The sequence below is a fragment of the Bombina bombina genome, chromosome 6 (assembly GCF_027579735.1).
Source record: "Bombina bombina isolate aBomBom1 chromosome 6, aBomBom1.pri, whole genome shotgun sequence".
NCBI classification, from domain to species: Eukaryota; Metazoa; Chordata; class Amphibia; order Anura; family Bombinatoridae; genus Bombina; species Bombina bombina.
The window spans coordinates 649653904-649667561 of record NC_069504.1 but is presented as its reverse complement, the minus strand read 5'-3'; the positions used below and the strand labels follow the sequence as shown (position 1 = coordinate 649667561).

Sequence of the window (13658 nt, the reverse complement as noted above, 5' to 3'; positions counted from 1 at the left end):
GCCATTTCCTGTTGGGGAAGAGAATATCCCACAAGTAAGGATGACGCCGTGGACCGGACACACCTATGTTGGAGAAAGCTCATTTTTATTTGGTAGTAATAAGACACCTGTCTTTGGTCCAGCTTACTAAATACAGTTGCTTTACACATTACTTTCATGGTTTATTTTTAATTGGTCTAAATATAGTGTTTCAAAACAGAAAACCCTTTTTAAAATTCATGTCCATTTGCAATAACTAATTTTTTCCCCATCAGGATTGCAGAGACTTCCCCCTATCAACTAATACAACATTTCAGCCAATGAACAAGGCATACCCAAGTATGAGTTGTATTCAAACAACCAATTCCTTAAAATAGAATATATGTGAAAGCCAGTGTGTTAAGCTGAGACAAGAAACAAAAAGCATAAACTAAATAAACAAATGATATTATAAATAAATAGATTTTTACATTTTGTAACCCTTCCCTCAGATATAAAGCATAACATCTATAAATAGGAAGTTACATTACAAATAATAGTGGCATGTAGACAATCCGTTTCAGTGTATCACCTTGCAAGCACCAATCATTTAAATATTTTGCAAAGCATCAATATAGATTCCATCACATAAATCATCTTAGTATAGCACTCCACGCATTTATACTTCTAAAGTACATTGAAATAAAAAAAAAAAACAGAGGTGCCGAATGGTTTCCTATTTGTGCTAGAATTGTTGCTGGTTTCTGTAGTATAACTAGGACTTGTAACAGACAGAATGGACCTGAAAAATGCAGACCGCCAATGCTAGTCAGATATGTTCAAGATACAAAAACACAGTGTGTAGTTTGTTTATACAATCATGAAATTCTTAGATATGTTGAGAAGATGATTTTTTTCTGTAACGCTGCCACAATTAGAACTTAAGGAGTTGGGTCATTTGGAGAACTTAGGTACATTATACACTATATGAATGTACTAGTAATTCATTTATAACAATCCCTAATAGAGGATACATGATTAGATAACTTAGGAAAACCAAGGATACAACATCTATCCATTACTTTTCTGGAGACTAAAATGTTATACTCAAGCTAATCTTTGATTCGAATACAGCATTTATTTAGTACTTAATGTCCCTTTGAATTTTAGGATGACAGATGTCACTCACTGACAGATACAAAGTTACTGTGTTTTTCCCAATATCCGAGCCATTTACATACATACTGGCCATAAAGCTAAGAAAATAATTGGAGTATTAAACTGAAATAAGCATAAGGTGCACAACAATATTTTACCTACATGTATGTTCTTTCCCAAAAACATTCTTGTATATTATAGATCTACAGAATTTCACAGGTATTTGTTAGATATGACTGCAATTTACCCTTAAGAAAAAAACAAACAAAAACAAAACCTTAGATATAAACGAAGTTTTCTTCATTCATGTCTTAATAACATAGTTTTAAAGCCACAAAATAAATTAACTACATTGTTTGTACATTCATATTCTCCTTTATACAATAACTTGGGCAGCAAAATTTTTAATGGAGAAGCGAAAGAGCTTCCATCTAATAAGCAAAAACAAAAGTATGAGCAACAAAGAGGTAGAATACAGTGTGCTACAGTTTACATAAAACAAGCTCTCCCTTCACTCCTGTATAAAAGTATTTCTAAAGTTGGTGCTCCTTTTTCTTGGATATCAGCAAGTAGGTAATAGGTCTATATTAGCAGTGCTATACAGCTCAGCCCTCCAATTAGCAGAAGGGATTATTCTTGTCTGAGACACTTTCAGAAGGACATTCTTTAACCTAAAACAGTGGATATTATTGTCAAGATGGAGGGCTGTGTTAATTCACATTTTTTCTATGCTGAAATCCTGCCCCGTGTAGGTCCCCCTCAGTGTTAGACAAAGCACTTCTGAATATGAAACCAAAGCAATGTTCATACAATAGCATTAACACTGCAGTGCTGTCTTTTAGTTAAGTTCAGAGGACACATTGGCCTCTATTTAACAAAGTCTGGCGGACCTGATCAGGTCCGCCAGACCTCGCTGAATACAGAGAGCAATACGCTCTACGTATTCAGCATTGCACCAGCAGCTCACAAGAGCTGCTGGTGCAACGCTGCCCCCTGCAGACTCGCAGCCAATAGGCCGCCAGCAGGGAGGTGTCAATCAACCCGATCATAGTTGATCGGGTTGAATTCCGGCGATGTCTGTCCGCCTGCTCAGAGCAGGTGGACAGGGTTCTGGAGCAGCGGTCTTTGTGACCGCTGCTTCATAACTGCTGTTTCTGGCGAGCCTGCAGGCTCGCCAGAAACACGGGCCATCAAGCTCCATTCGGAGCTTGATAGATAGGCCCCATTGAACATGATAAAACCAGAAAGAAAAAAAAAGAGAAAAGTTAAAAAAAAACAGTGCTCAAACTACAAAAAAACATAATTCTGTGCTTGGCCCTAATACGGGTCACTTTATGTCCCATTGCACAACTTTTTTCTAAGCAAGGCAAAGAGGTGTCTCACAGCCTAGAGAAAATGAATCTCCTGAGCCAGTGTTTTTCTTTGTCAGATCAGAATACCTGTAGAAGAAAGGTTCCAACACATTTTACCTCTAGGTCTTTTATCCAATTATTATTAGAACAGGAGGTAAGGTCGCAATGAACAATTATAGTCTCTTTTTCTCTACTCATAAAGTTGGAGCTAGCAAGTATTTCTTCAACAGCAAGAGGATACAAAAAATAAAGTCTTCAAAATGTACTTCCATTGTGCTGTCTTTGAGATGAGGATCTTCACATCTATAAGACATTATAATAGACCATATCTTTCATGGACTGCTCAGTCAGTGCATGTTCATCTGTCACATTCTCTGCTTCCCCATAACCATAAGAATTGTCCTCATAGTCATCCATCTCCTGCTGTCCTTCTATGTCATTGGTATCTTGGTCTGGAAGGTCTATCATGGGATCTAAAGCAATACAAGTTACCAATTAAACTGACAATGCTTTAAAATGATTGCTTGTCTAAATAAGACAACGCATAATAACATAGTAAAGGTTTTCTTAAAAAAATGCATTTTCACATCGCAACTAACAAAAAATACATTTGTTGTAATAGATAAGGACATTTAGTAAACCAAAAAAAAATAAACAAAAAAAGCTTGTGAAACTCAAAGATTACAAAGTTCAAAAGTATTTCTTGCCAAAATTATAAAATCAATATTTAATTTGAATTGTATTGTTGGATTTCAATAAGCATTACATTTCATTTTAAGAATTAATTTAATCTCTAGGGGGAAAAAAAAATCACTGTATCAAACACTGGAACTGTTGACAAATGGTTTTAAAAGGGGCTTCAATGTATTTTTGACTAAACAGAGAATTCAAGATTATAAAATATTGTGTTAAATGGATAGGCATTACAGCCAGTTCCCTTGACAGAGGTTTTTCTTATAAAACCAGGGATAAAAGAGGATCTGTAAACGTTAAACTTAGATGGACTTTTTTTTTTTTTTTTCAACTACATCTGCTATGTAAGAATGCAAAAGACATACAAAACCATATGATATGTGTAGACAAATTAATTGGCGGATAAGATGGGCATAATAGTTAAAGGGACACTAAACCCAATTTTTTTCTCCTATTATCAATTTCTCTTCGTTCTCTAGCTATCTTTATATTTATTAAGCAGGAATATAATGCACAGGAGCCGGCCCATTTTTGGTTGAGAACCTGTGTTATGCTTGCTTATTGGTGGCTAAATGTCAGCCACCAATAAGCAAGTGCTATCCATGGTGCTAACCCTACAATGGGCTGGCTGCTAAGATTACATTCCTGCTTTTTAAATAAAGATAGCAAGAGAACAAAGAAAAATTGATAATAGGAGTAAATTAGAAAGTTGCTTAAAATGTCATGCTCTATCTGAATCATGAAATAAAAATGTGGGGTTACACTAGTGTAAAAAGGGGTAGGAAAAGTGATGTCAGGGGCAAGTCACTTCTACAAAAGGTAAATTAACAAAGGATGTGCACTGAATCAGTACCTTGGCTATCTAAACTGATATCCATTACGCCATGCTTGACTTTCATGTGACGACTGAGGTTACCCTTTAGGTTGAACTTGCTAGAGCAATACGGGCACTTAAAGGGTTTATATCCAGCATGAAGGTGCATGTGTCCAAGCAGATTGTACATCCGGTTAAAAGACTTCCCACAAACCTATGCGAAAATAAAAATCAAGATGAGAGACCTTTTAGAAATGAAATTTGTTTCAACTTCAGTGTTCTTTTTTATGTTTTTATCACACAAAGACAAAACCAATGCCTGAAAATGAGAATAAGCAGCAGTCTGAAATGATGGCATATACACAGTGAAAGTAGGACACTTTTAGTTACTGTGGCACTATGGGGTGAAACATCGGTAATATAAATCTATGGAACCAGCGATGCCACTTAAGTTAACGCAGAATGGTTATATATCAACCACTTTTGAAATTTTTATTTAATTTTAAAACAGAATTTTATACTAACCGTTAAATCCATTTCTTCACATTACAGTGAGAACACATGAGGCAGAAGATTATTCATTACCACTAGGTTAATAACATTACTTGGAGAAATGCAGAAAATTAAACTGGAAGCCATCCTCCTCTGTGCCCACTTTTAACTTGGTAAATGTATGTACACAACCGCTTGAGAATGATAAGCAACAGGAAAATGAGGAGATTTTACTTTGGATATACAGTAAATGGCAAAAAGAAGGTAATTAGAAAGAGAGCCTTACAATTTAAGAACCTTTCTGGGAGAACACATTGCATGGCAATGGAATATTTAAATCTAATGAGAACAATGATATCACCCATGAAAGGAATGGTTACCAGTACATGCCAAGGTAAAATAGTGAACCTTGAGATAGCAGATCTGCTGTGAAGGGAAGACAGATAAAAGTCCCCACCGAGAGACTAATTAGGTCTCTGAACCAGGTTTTTAGCAAAGCCAAAATAGAGCAATGAATATGGCTCTCTGCTTGAAACTTGTGAAGACCCTTAGGGAGCATAACAATTAGGGAAAAGCCATAAGCAATGGGACAGGACTATGGGAAAGCTACAACATTTACCAAGGCTTCTTGAGAGTCCTTGATACTTGAGATGTAGGTTGTGACTTAAGCAGAGCATTACCCAATACTCAGTGGCCTTCAAAAACCGTAAAGAGGTCATTCTTAACTTTTACATCTATGCATCCTCATATTGGATTGGTAAAGCCCTGTCAGCTGTAGTGAGATCCAAAAGACAAAGAAAGAGGACTTGCTTGATAAAATGCAAAAACTTTATTCCATCAATATTAAAAGAGAGTTCCAGGAGGGAACGCAAACAGTAACAAGAGGGCATAGCACCACCTAGCTTACGCGGTTAAGCTGACCATCGTACTACTGTTTGCATTTCCTCCTGGAATTCTCTTTTAATATTGATGGAATTAAGTTTTTGCGTTTTATCAAGCAAGTCCTCTTTCTTCGTCATTTGGATCCTTTTAATTACCAGTTGCATTACTTGACTCTGCAGTGATTACACTGTGAGTCTGTACCCACTTCGTTCTCTATTCCTCCCCTGGGCTGTGACGTCCTTGACCGCAGACGCTGTGGGTAGCATACTGCAAGCCAGAATTGCAAGCCGAGAGGGTGAGTGGCGCCAAAAGCAATAAGCTATGTTTGATGGTTGAAGAGTCTCTGCATGCCTGTGGGGCTGTGCTGATACCTTGGTGATGGTAAGCAGAACGGCCAGAGGTATGATTTTGGCCTATGCCCAAAAAGTATATACATTTTGCCATCTCTGGGATGTTGAGGAAATGGTTTTCTACTGACAGGAGCATATTCTGGGTTTAAGTTGCTCTTTGATACAGTGATTGAAATATTTGAAATTGTAACGTTCTATTCACTTAAGATATACTGGGCTCCCCCTTCTTTTTGCTAGCTGTAGTGAGATTGGTTACTTCATTTGTCCAAGACTAAATCTAACCAATTTAAACAACTACCATGACTGATTGCGCTTGTAAAAAGGGTTTACATGCTTCCAAAGTAAAAACAACTCTGTAGGCAAGGTAGGTGGATTCCTCTGAAAGGACTGAGAAGTGCTTTGATTTTTCTCCATATTTCCTAGACTTATTTCAGACCTGTTGTCTGTTGTGTGGTTTAGAATTAGCATAGAATATAGAGCATAGCTCCAGATGAAGTAGTCTTCTCTAAGCAAAAACTATAGGGAGACAAAACTGAGCAGAGAGAAGTGGAACTTCTAAATGAATTTGTGCCTCTCTGCATTTCCCCAAGCTGTAGCTTGTTATTGATCTACTGGTCATAAATCATCTTCTGCTTCAAGTATATATACATACACACATATAGCGTATATAAACAATAAAAAACATATTATGCAGTGAGCAGAGAAACTAAAAAAATATTAGCACTATTCAAACACTCAAACTGGAAAACTATTCACCCTGCTCAGTGGTGGACATTGGTCAAGACTGGCTTGTACCTTGCATTTGAAGGGCTTGACTGGGGAGTGCACTATCATATGGGTCTTCAGAGTTTGCTTCTGTACAAACGTCTTAAAGCAGATATGGCACTGGAATGGACGAACACTGGCATGGATCAGCATGTGGCGCTTCATGTTGGCATGCAGGGTGAATTCCCGCCCACATACTTCACACTTAAACTCCTTGACACCCTAAAAGGGTTCAGAAAGAAAAATATACAGTTAATAACATCAAAATAGGCTTTTAATTTATTGTGAGGATTTTCATGTTTTTAACAAATTGAGAACAAAATTAGAATAATAAAAAAAAAAAAAAAGGTGTACCTACTAACAGTCTTTTATGGATCTCAACTGGCATACTTTTTCAGGCTGGAATTAAATAATCTTCAACAAGTATAACGTTTCAAGCAATTTTGGTAAATACAGTTATGACCCTGAACTAGGTAAAAAACTGACCACAGGAAATTTTAATTTCTCGTTCCTGGTCAACCGTGACAGCTTATTCACCAAAACCTCAGAGCAGTGGAAACATATGGGTAGGTTAATGCACAAAAAAATAAAAATAAACAAAACATTTTTTAGAGTTACATTTTTTTTACAAAAAATAAAATTCCCTATCTCTTATCAGGAAAAAAGAAATACATTATTATTATCTACTGTTTCTGTTGAAAATCCGAAGATAACTTTTTAAAGATTGTGATCAACCCTCATGTGTGTGTTTTTTTAATGCTTTCTCTTAAATGTTTATTTTCTACTGAAAATTTGCAAATTTATTTTGCCATTAGTAATGTTGTAGTCATGAAGTTATCAGTGAAATTAAAACAGATTATTGAGCAATATAATGTTAGAAGTAAGAACATAATATAAAATATTCTTCCAGCAATGAAATAATCTTATTTTTTGTCACATGATGTACAATAACAGATTACTCCCTTTAGAAAATCTGAATTCGGACGAAATTGGATGACACAAAGGAATTTGTGCTCCACTCAGTAATAGCAGTGCACGCAAATGTTTTGCTGGTATTATAAGTTATGCGCAATGAGAACGTGACCTCACGTTTGCATTGCCTGGAAGTCTTGCGCTCACGAGAGCACGCTTCCATAGGTTTCAATGGGAGCCTCGTTTTCATGCTGTGAGACACTTCAAAGCACCTAGCGCAGCGGGCAATTGGCACAGCGTTTGGCAGCAAAAAAAATATATATGTATACGAATATATACATACATATTTTTGTGTTTATAGGTGTATATACACATATTAACACACAAATATATATTTATATATGCATATACATATATAATTTATAGTGAAAACACAATCACACATAGACTGCAATGTAAAGGCACTTTCAGTGGGGTTTTTTTCCCCCAAACACCCCACATCCCCTACTTTTACCCCTTATAACTGCTTTGTGCAGTTTTTTATTTTATAAATAAAGATGCTAATATTTTTATTTTATATTGAACTATTGTACTCTTTATTTGGGGGTCAATTAGGGCACATTTTTTTAATTAATCAGGAGGTCTGACCTCTGGTTAATTGTGCTAAGCGCAAAAAGAAACCGCAAGCTTGCAGGAGCATTAACCAGCCACTTGCAATGGGCACATTTGCCTCTTTATGGGTGCACATTAAAATAATGCTTTAATTGTAATCTAGCCATAAATCAGATAACATAGGAAATGAGAGGGATTTTTTTGGGATAAAGAGGGGATATTAATTCAATATGAAATAGAAGATTAACATATTTATATTTTGTATATGGTGAAATTAATTCCATTTCAGTTTTCTGTATTTCATTTTTATTGTATTTTTTTTTTTTTTTTTTTAAAGAAGGTCAGTAACTAATCATGTGCATGTAAATGGATATGAAAACAGAATTTATGTTTACCTGATAAATTACTTTCTCCAACGGTGTGTCCGGTCCACGGCGTCATCCTTACTTGTGGGATATTCTCTTCCCCAACAGGAAATGGCAAAGAGCCCAGCAAAGCTGGTCACATGATCCCTCCTAGGCTCCGCCTACCCCAGTCATTCGACCGACGTTAAGGAGGAATATTTGCATAGGAGAAACCATATGGTACCGTGGTGACTGTAGTTAAAGAAAATAAATTATCAGACCTGATTAAAAAACCAGGGCGGGCCGTGGACCGGACACACCGTTGGAGAAAGTAATTTATCAGGTAAACATAAATTCTGTTTTCTCCAACATAGGTGTGTCCGGTCCACGGCGTCATCCTTACTTGTGGGAACCAATACCAAAGCTTTAGGACACGGATGAAGGGAGGGAGCAAATCAGGTCACCTAAATGGAAGGCACCACGGCTTGCAAAACCTTTCTCCCAAAAATAGCCTCAGAAGAAGCAAAAGTATCAAACTTGTAAAATTTGGTAAAAGTGTGCAGTGAAGACCAAGTCGCTGCCCTACATATCTGATCAACAGAAGCCTCGTTCTTGAAGGCCCATGTGGAAGCCACAGCCCTAGTGGAATGAGCTGTGATTCTTTCGGGAGGCTGCCGTCCGGCAGTCTCGTAAGCCAATCTGATGATGCTTTTAATCCAAAAAGAGAGAGAGGTAGAAGTCGCTTTTTGACCTCTCCTTTTACCGGAATAAACAACAAACAAGGAAGATGTTTGTCTAAAATCCTTTGTAGCATCTAAATAGAATTTTAGAGCGCGAACAACATCCAAATTGTGCAACAAACGTTCCTTCTTTGAAACTGGTTTCGGACACAGAGAAGGTACGATAATCTCCTGGTTAATGTTTTTGTTAGAAACAACTTTTGGAAGAAAACCAGGTTTAGTACGTAAAACCACCTTATCTGCATGGAACACCAGATAAGGAGGAGAACACTGCAGAGCAGATAATTCTGAAACTCTTCTGGCAGAAGAAATTGCAACTAAAAACAAAACTTTCCAAGATAATAATTTAATATCAACGGAATGCAAGGGTTCAAACGGAACCCCCTGAAGAACTGAAAGAACTAAATTGAGACTCCAAGGAGGAGTCAAAGGTTTGTAAACAGGCTTAATTCTAACCAGAGCCTGAACAAAGGCTTGAACATCTGGCACAGCAGCCAGTTTTTTGTGAAGTAACACCGACAAGGCAGAAATCTGTCCCTTCAGGGAACTTGCAGATAATCCTTTTTCCAATCCTTCTTGAAGGAAGGATAGAATCCTAGGAATCTTAACCTTGTCCCAAGGGAATCCTTTAGATTCACACCAACAGATATATTTTTTCCAAATTTTGTGGTAAATCTTTCTAGTTACAGGCTTTCTGGCCTGAACAAGAGTATCGATAACAGAATCTGAGAACCCTCGCTTCGATAAAATCAAGCGTTCAATCTCCAAGCAGTCAGCTGGAGTGAAACCAGATTCGGATGTTCGAACGGACCCTGAACAAGAAGGTCTCGTCTCAAAGGTAGCTTCCAAGGTGGAGCCGATGACATATTCACCAGATCTGCATACCAAGTCCTGCGTGGCCACGCAGGAGCTATCAAGATCACCGACGCCCTCTCCTGATTGATCCTGGCTACCAGCCTGGGGATGAGAGGAAATGGCGGGAACACATAAGCTAGTTTGAAGGTCCAAGGTGCTACTAGTGCATCCACTAGAGCCGCCTTGGGATCCCTGGATCTGGACCCGTAGCAAGGAACTTTGAAGTTCTGACGAGAGGCCATCAGATCCATGTCTGGAATGCCCCACCGCTGAGTGACTTGGGCAAAGATTTCCGGATGGAGTTCCCACTCCCCCGGATGCAATGTCTGACGACTCAGAAAATCCGCTTCCCAATTTTCCACTCCTGGGATGTGGATAGCAGACAGGTGGCAGGAGTGAGACTCCGCCCATAGAATGATTTTGGTCACTTCTTCCATCGCTAGGGAACTCCTTGTTCCCCCCTGATGGTTGATGTACGCAACAGTTGTCATGTTGTCTGATTGAAACCGTATGAACTTGGCCCTCGCTAGCTGAGGCCAAGCCTTGAGAGCATTGAATATCGCTCTCAGTTCCAGAATATTTATCGGTAGAAGAGATTCTTCCCGAGACCAAATACCCTGAGCTTTCAGGGATCCCCAGACCGCGCCCCAGCCCATCAGACTGGCGTCGGTCGTGACAATGACCCACTCTGGTCTGCGGAATGTCATCCCTTGTGACAGGTTGTCCAGGGACAGCCACCAACGGAGTGAGTCTCTGGTCCTCTGATTTACTTGTATCTTCGGAGACAAGTCTGTATAGTCCCCATTCCACTGACTGAGCATGCACAGTTGTAATGGTCTTAGATGAATGCGCGCAAAAGGAACTATGTCCATTGCCGCTACCATCAACCCGATCACTTCCATGCACTGAGCTATGGAAGGAAGAGGAACGGAATGAAGTATCCGACAAGAGTCTAGAAGTTTTGTTTTTCTGGCCTCTGTTAGAAAAATCCTCATTTCTAAGGAGTCTATAATTGTTCCCAAGAAGGGAACCCTTGTTGACGGGGATAGAGAACTCTTTTCCACGTTCACTTTCCATCCGTGAGATCTGAGAAAGGCCAGGACGATGTCCGTGTGAGCCTTTGCTTGAGGAAGGGACGACGCTTGAATCAGAATGTCGTCCAAGTAAGGTACTACAGCAATGCCCCTTGGTCTTAGCACAGCTAGAAGGGACCCTAGTACCTTTGTGAAAATCCTTGGAGCAGTGGCTAATCCGAAAGGAAGCGCCACGAACTGGTAATGTTTGTCCAGGAATGCGAACCTTAGGAACCGATGATGTTCCTTGTGGATAGGAATATGTAGATACGCATCCTTTAAATCCACCGTGGTCATGAATTGACCTTCCTGGATGGAAGGAAGAATAGTTCGAATGGTTTCCATCTTGAACGATGGAACCTTGAGAAACTTGTTTAAGATCTTGAGATCTAAGATTGGTCTGAACGTTCCCTCTTTTTTGGGAACTATGAACAGATTGGAGTAGAACCCCTTCCCTTGTTCTCTTAATGGAACAGGATGAATCACTCCCATTTTTAACAGGTCTTCTACACAATGTAAGAATGCCTGTCTTTTTATGTGGTCTGAAGACAACTGAGACCTGTGGAACCTCCCCCTTGGGGGAAGTCCCTTGAATTCCAGAAGATAACCTTGGGAGACTATTTCTAGCGCCCAAGGATCCAGAACATCTCTTGCCCAAGCCTGAGCGAAGAGAGAGAGTCTGCCCCCCACCAGATCCGGTCCCGGATCGGGGGCCAACATTTCATGCAGTCTTGGTAGCAGTGGCAGGTTTCTTGGCCTGCTTTCCCTTGTTCCAGCCTTGCATTGGTCTCCAAGCTGGCTTGGCCTGAGAAGTATTACCCTCTTGCTTAGAGGACGTAGCACCTTGGGCTGGTCCGTTTCTACGAAAGGGACGAAAATTAGGTTTATTTTTTGCCTTGAAAGGCCGATCCTGAGGAAGGGCGTGGCCCTTACCCCCAGTGATATCAGAGATAATCTCTTTCAAGTCAGGGCCAAACAGCGTTTTCCCCTTGAAAGGAATGTTAAGTAGCTTGTTCTTGGAAGACGCATCAGCCGACCAAGATTTCAACCAAAGCGCTCTGCGCGCCACAATAGCAAACCCAGAATTCTTAGCCGCTAACCTAGCCAATTGCAAAGTGGCGTCTAGGGTGAAAGAATTAGCCAATTTGAGAGCATTGATTCTGTCCATAATCTCCTCATAAGGAGGAGAATCACTATCGACCGCCTTTATCAGCTCATCGAACCAGAAACATGCGGCTGTAGCGACAGGGACAATGCATGAAATTGGTTGTAGAAGGTAACCCTGCTGAACAAACATCTTTTTAAGCAAACCTTCTAATTTTTTATCCATAGGATCTTTGAAAGCACAACTATCCTCTATGGGTATAGTGGTGCGTTTGTTTAAAGTGGAAACCGCTCCCTCGACCTTGGGGACTGTCTGCCATAAGTCCTTTCTGGGGTCGACCATAGGAAACAATTTTTTAAATATGGGGGGAGGGACGAAAGGAATACCGGGCCTTTCCCATTCTTTATTAACAATGTCCGCCACCCGCTTGGGTATAGGAAAAGCTTCTGGGAGCCCCGGCACCTCTAGGAACTTGTCCATTTTACATAGTTTCTCTGGGATGACCAACTTGTCACAATCATCCAGAGTGGATAATACCTCCTTAAGCAGAATGCGGAGATGTTCCAACTTAAATTTAAATGCAATCACATCAGGTTCAGCCTGTTGAGAAATGTTCCCTGAATCAGTAATTTCTCCCTCAGACAAAACCTCCCTGGCCCCATCAGACTGAGTTAGGGGCCCTTCAGAGATATTAATATCAGCGTCGTCATGCTCTTCAGTATCTAAAACAGAGCAGCCGCGCTTACGCTGACAAGTGTTCATTTTGGCTAAAATGTTTTTGACAGAATTATCCATTACAGCCGTTAACTGTTGCATAGTAAGGAGTATTGGCGCGCTAGATGTACTAGGGGCCTCCTGAGTGGGCAAGACTCGTGTAGACGAAGGAGGGAATGATGCAGTACCATGCTTACTCCCCTCACTTGAGGAATCATCTTGGGCATCATTGTCATTATCACATAAATCACATTTATTTAAATGAATAGGAATTCTGGCTTCCCCACATTCAGAACACAGTCTATCTGGTAGTTCAGACATGTTAAACAGGCATAAACTTGATAACAAAGTACAAAAACGTTTTAAAATAAAACCGTTACTGTCACTTTAAATTTTAAACTGAACACACTTTATTACTGCAATTGCGAAAAAACATGAAGGAATTGTTCAAAATTCACCAAATTTTCACCACAGTGTCTTAAAGCCTTAAAAGTATTGCACACCAATTTTGGAAGCTTTAACCCTTAAAATAACGGAACCGGAGCCGTTTTAAACTTTAACCCCTTTACAGTCCCTGGTATCTGCTTTGCTGAGACCCAACCAAGCCCAAAGGGGAATACGATACCAAATGACGCCTTCAGAAAGTCTTTTCTAAGTATCAGAGCTCCTCTTAAACACTAAAAAACTCTAAGCCATCTCCGTGGAGATGTTGCCTGTACAACGGCAAAGAGAATGACTGGGGTAGGCGGAGCCTAGGAGGGATCATGTGACCAGCTTTGCTGGGCTCTTTGCCATTTCCTGTTGGGGAAGAGAATATCCCACAAGTAAGGATGACGCCG

The 13658-nt window shown here is 39.6% G+C and overlaps 1 protein-coding gene across 1 annotated transcript in view; it reads right to left on the bottom strand.

The window, feature by feature from the left end:
* Positions 1 to 1076: 1076 nt before the first annotated feature.
* The window catches only part of ZNF710 (zinc finger protein 710), a 125331-nt gene continuing 112749 nt past the window's right edge, over positions 1077 to 13658 (bottom strand). Inside the window, exons 3-5 of the mRNA XM_053717688.1 lie at positions 6495 to 6686; positions 4015 to 4189; positions 1077 to 2941 (exon numbers count right to left, since the gene is read on the bottom strand). Coding sequence (XP_053573663.1) covers positions 2772 to 2941; positions 4015 to 4189; positions 6495 to 6686 — 537 coding nt within the window. The 3' untranslated portion in view covers positions 1077 to 2771. The remainder of the gene's footprint in view (positions 2942 to 4014; positions 4190 to 6494; positions 6687 to 13658) is intronic.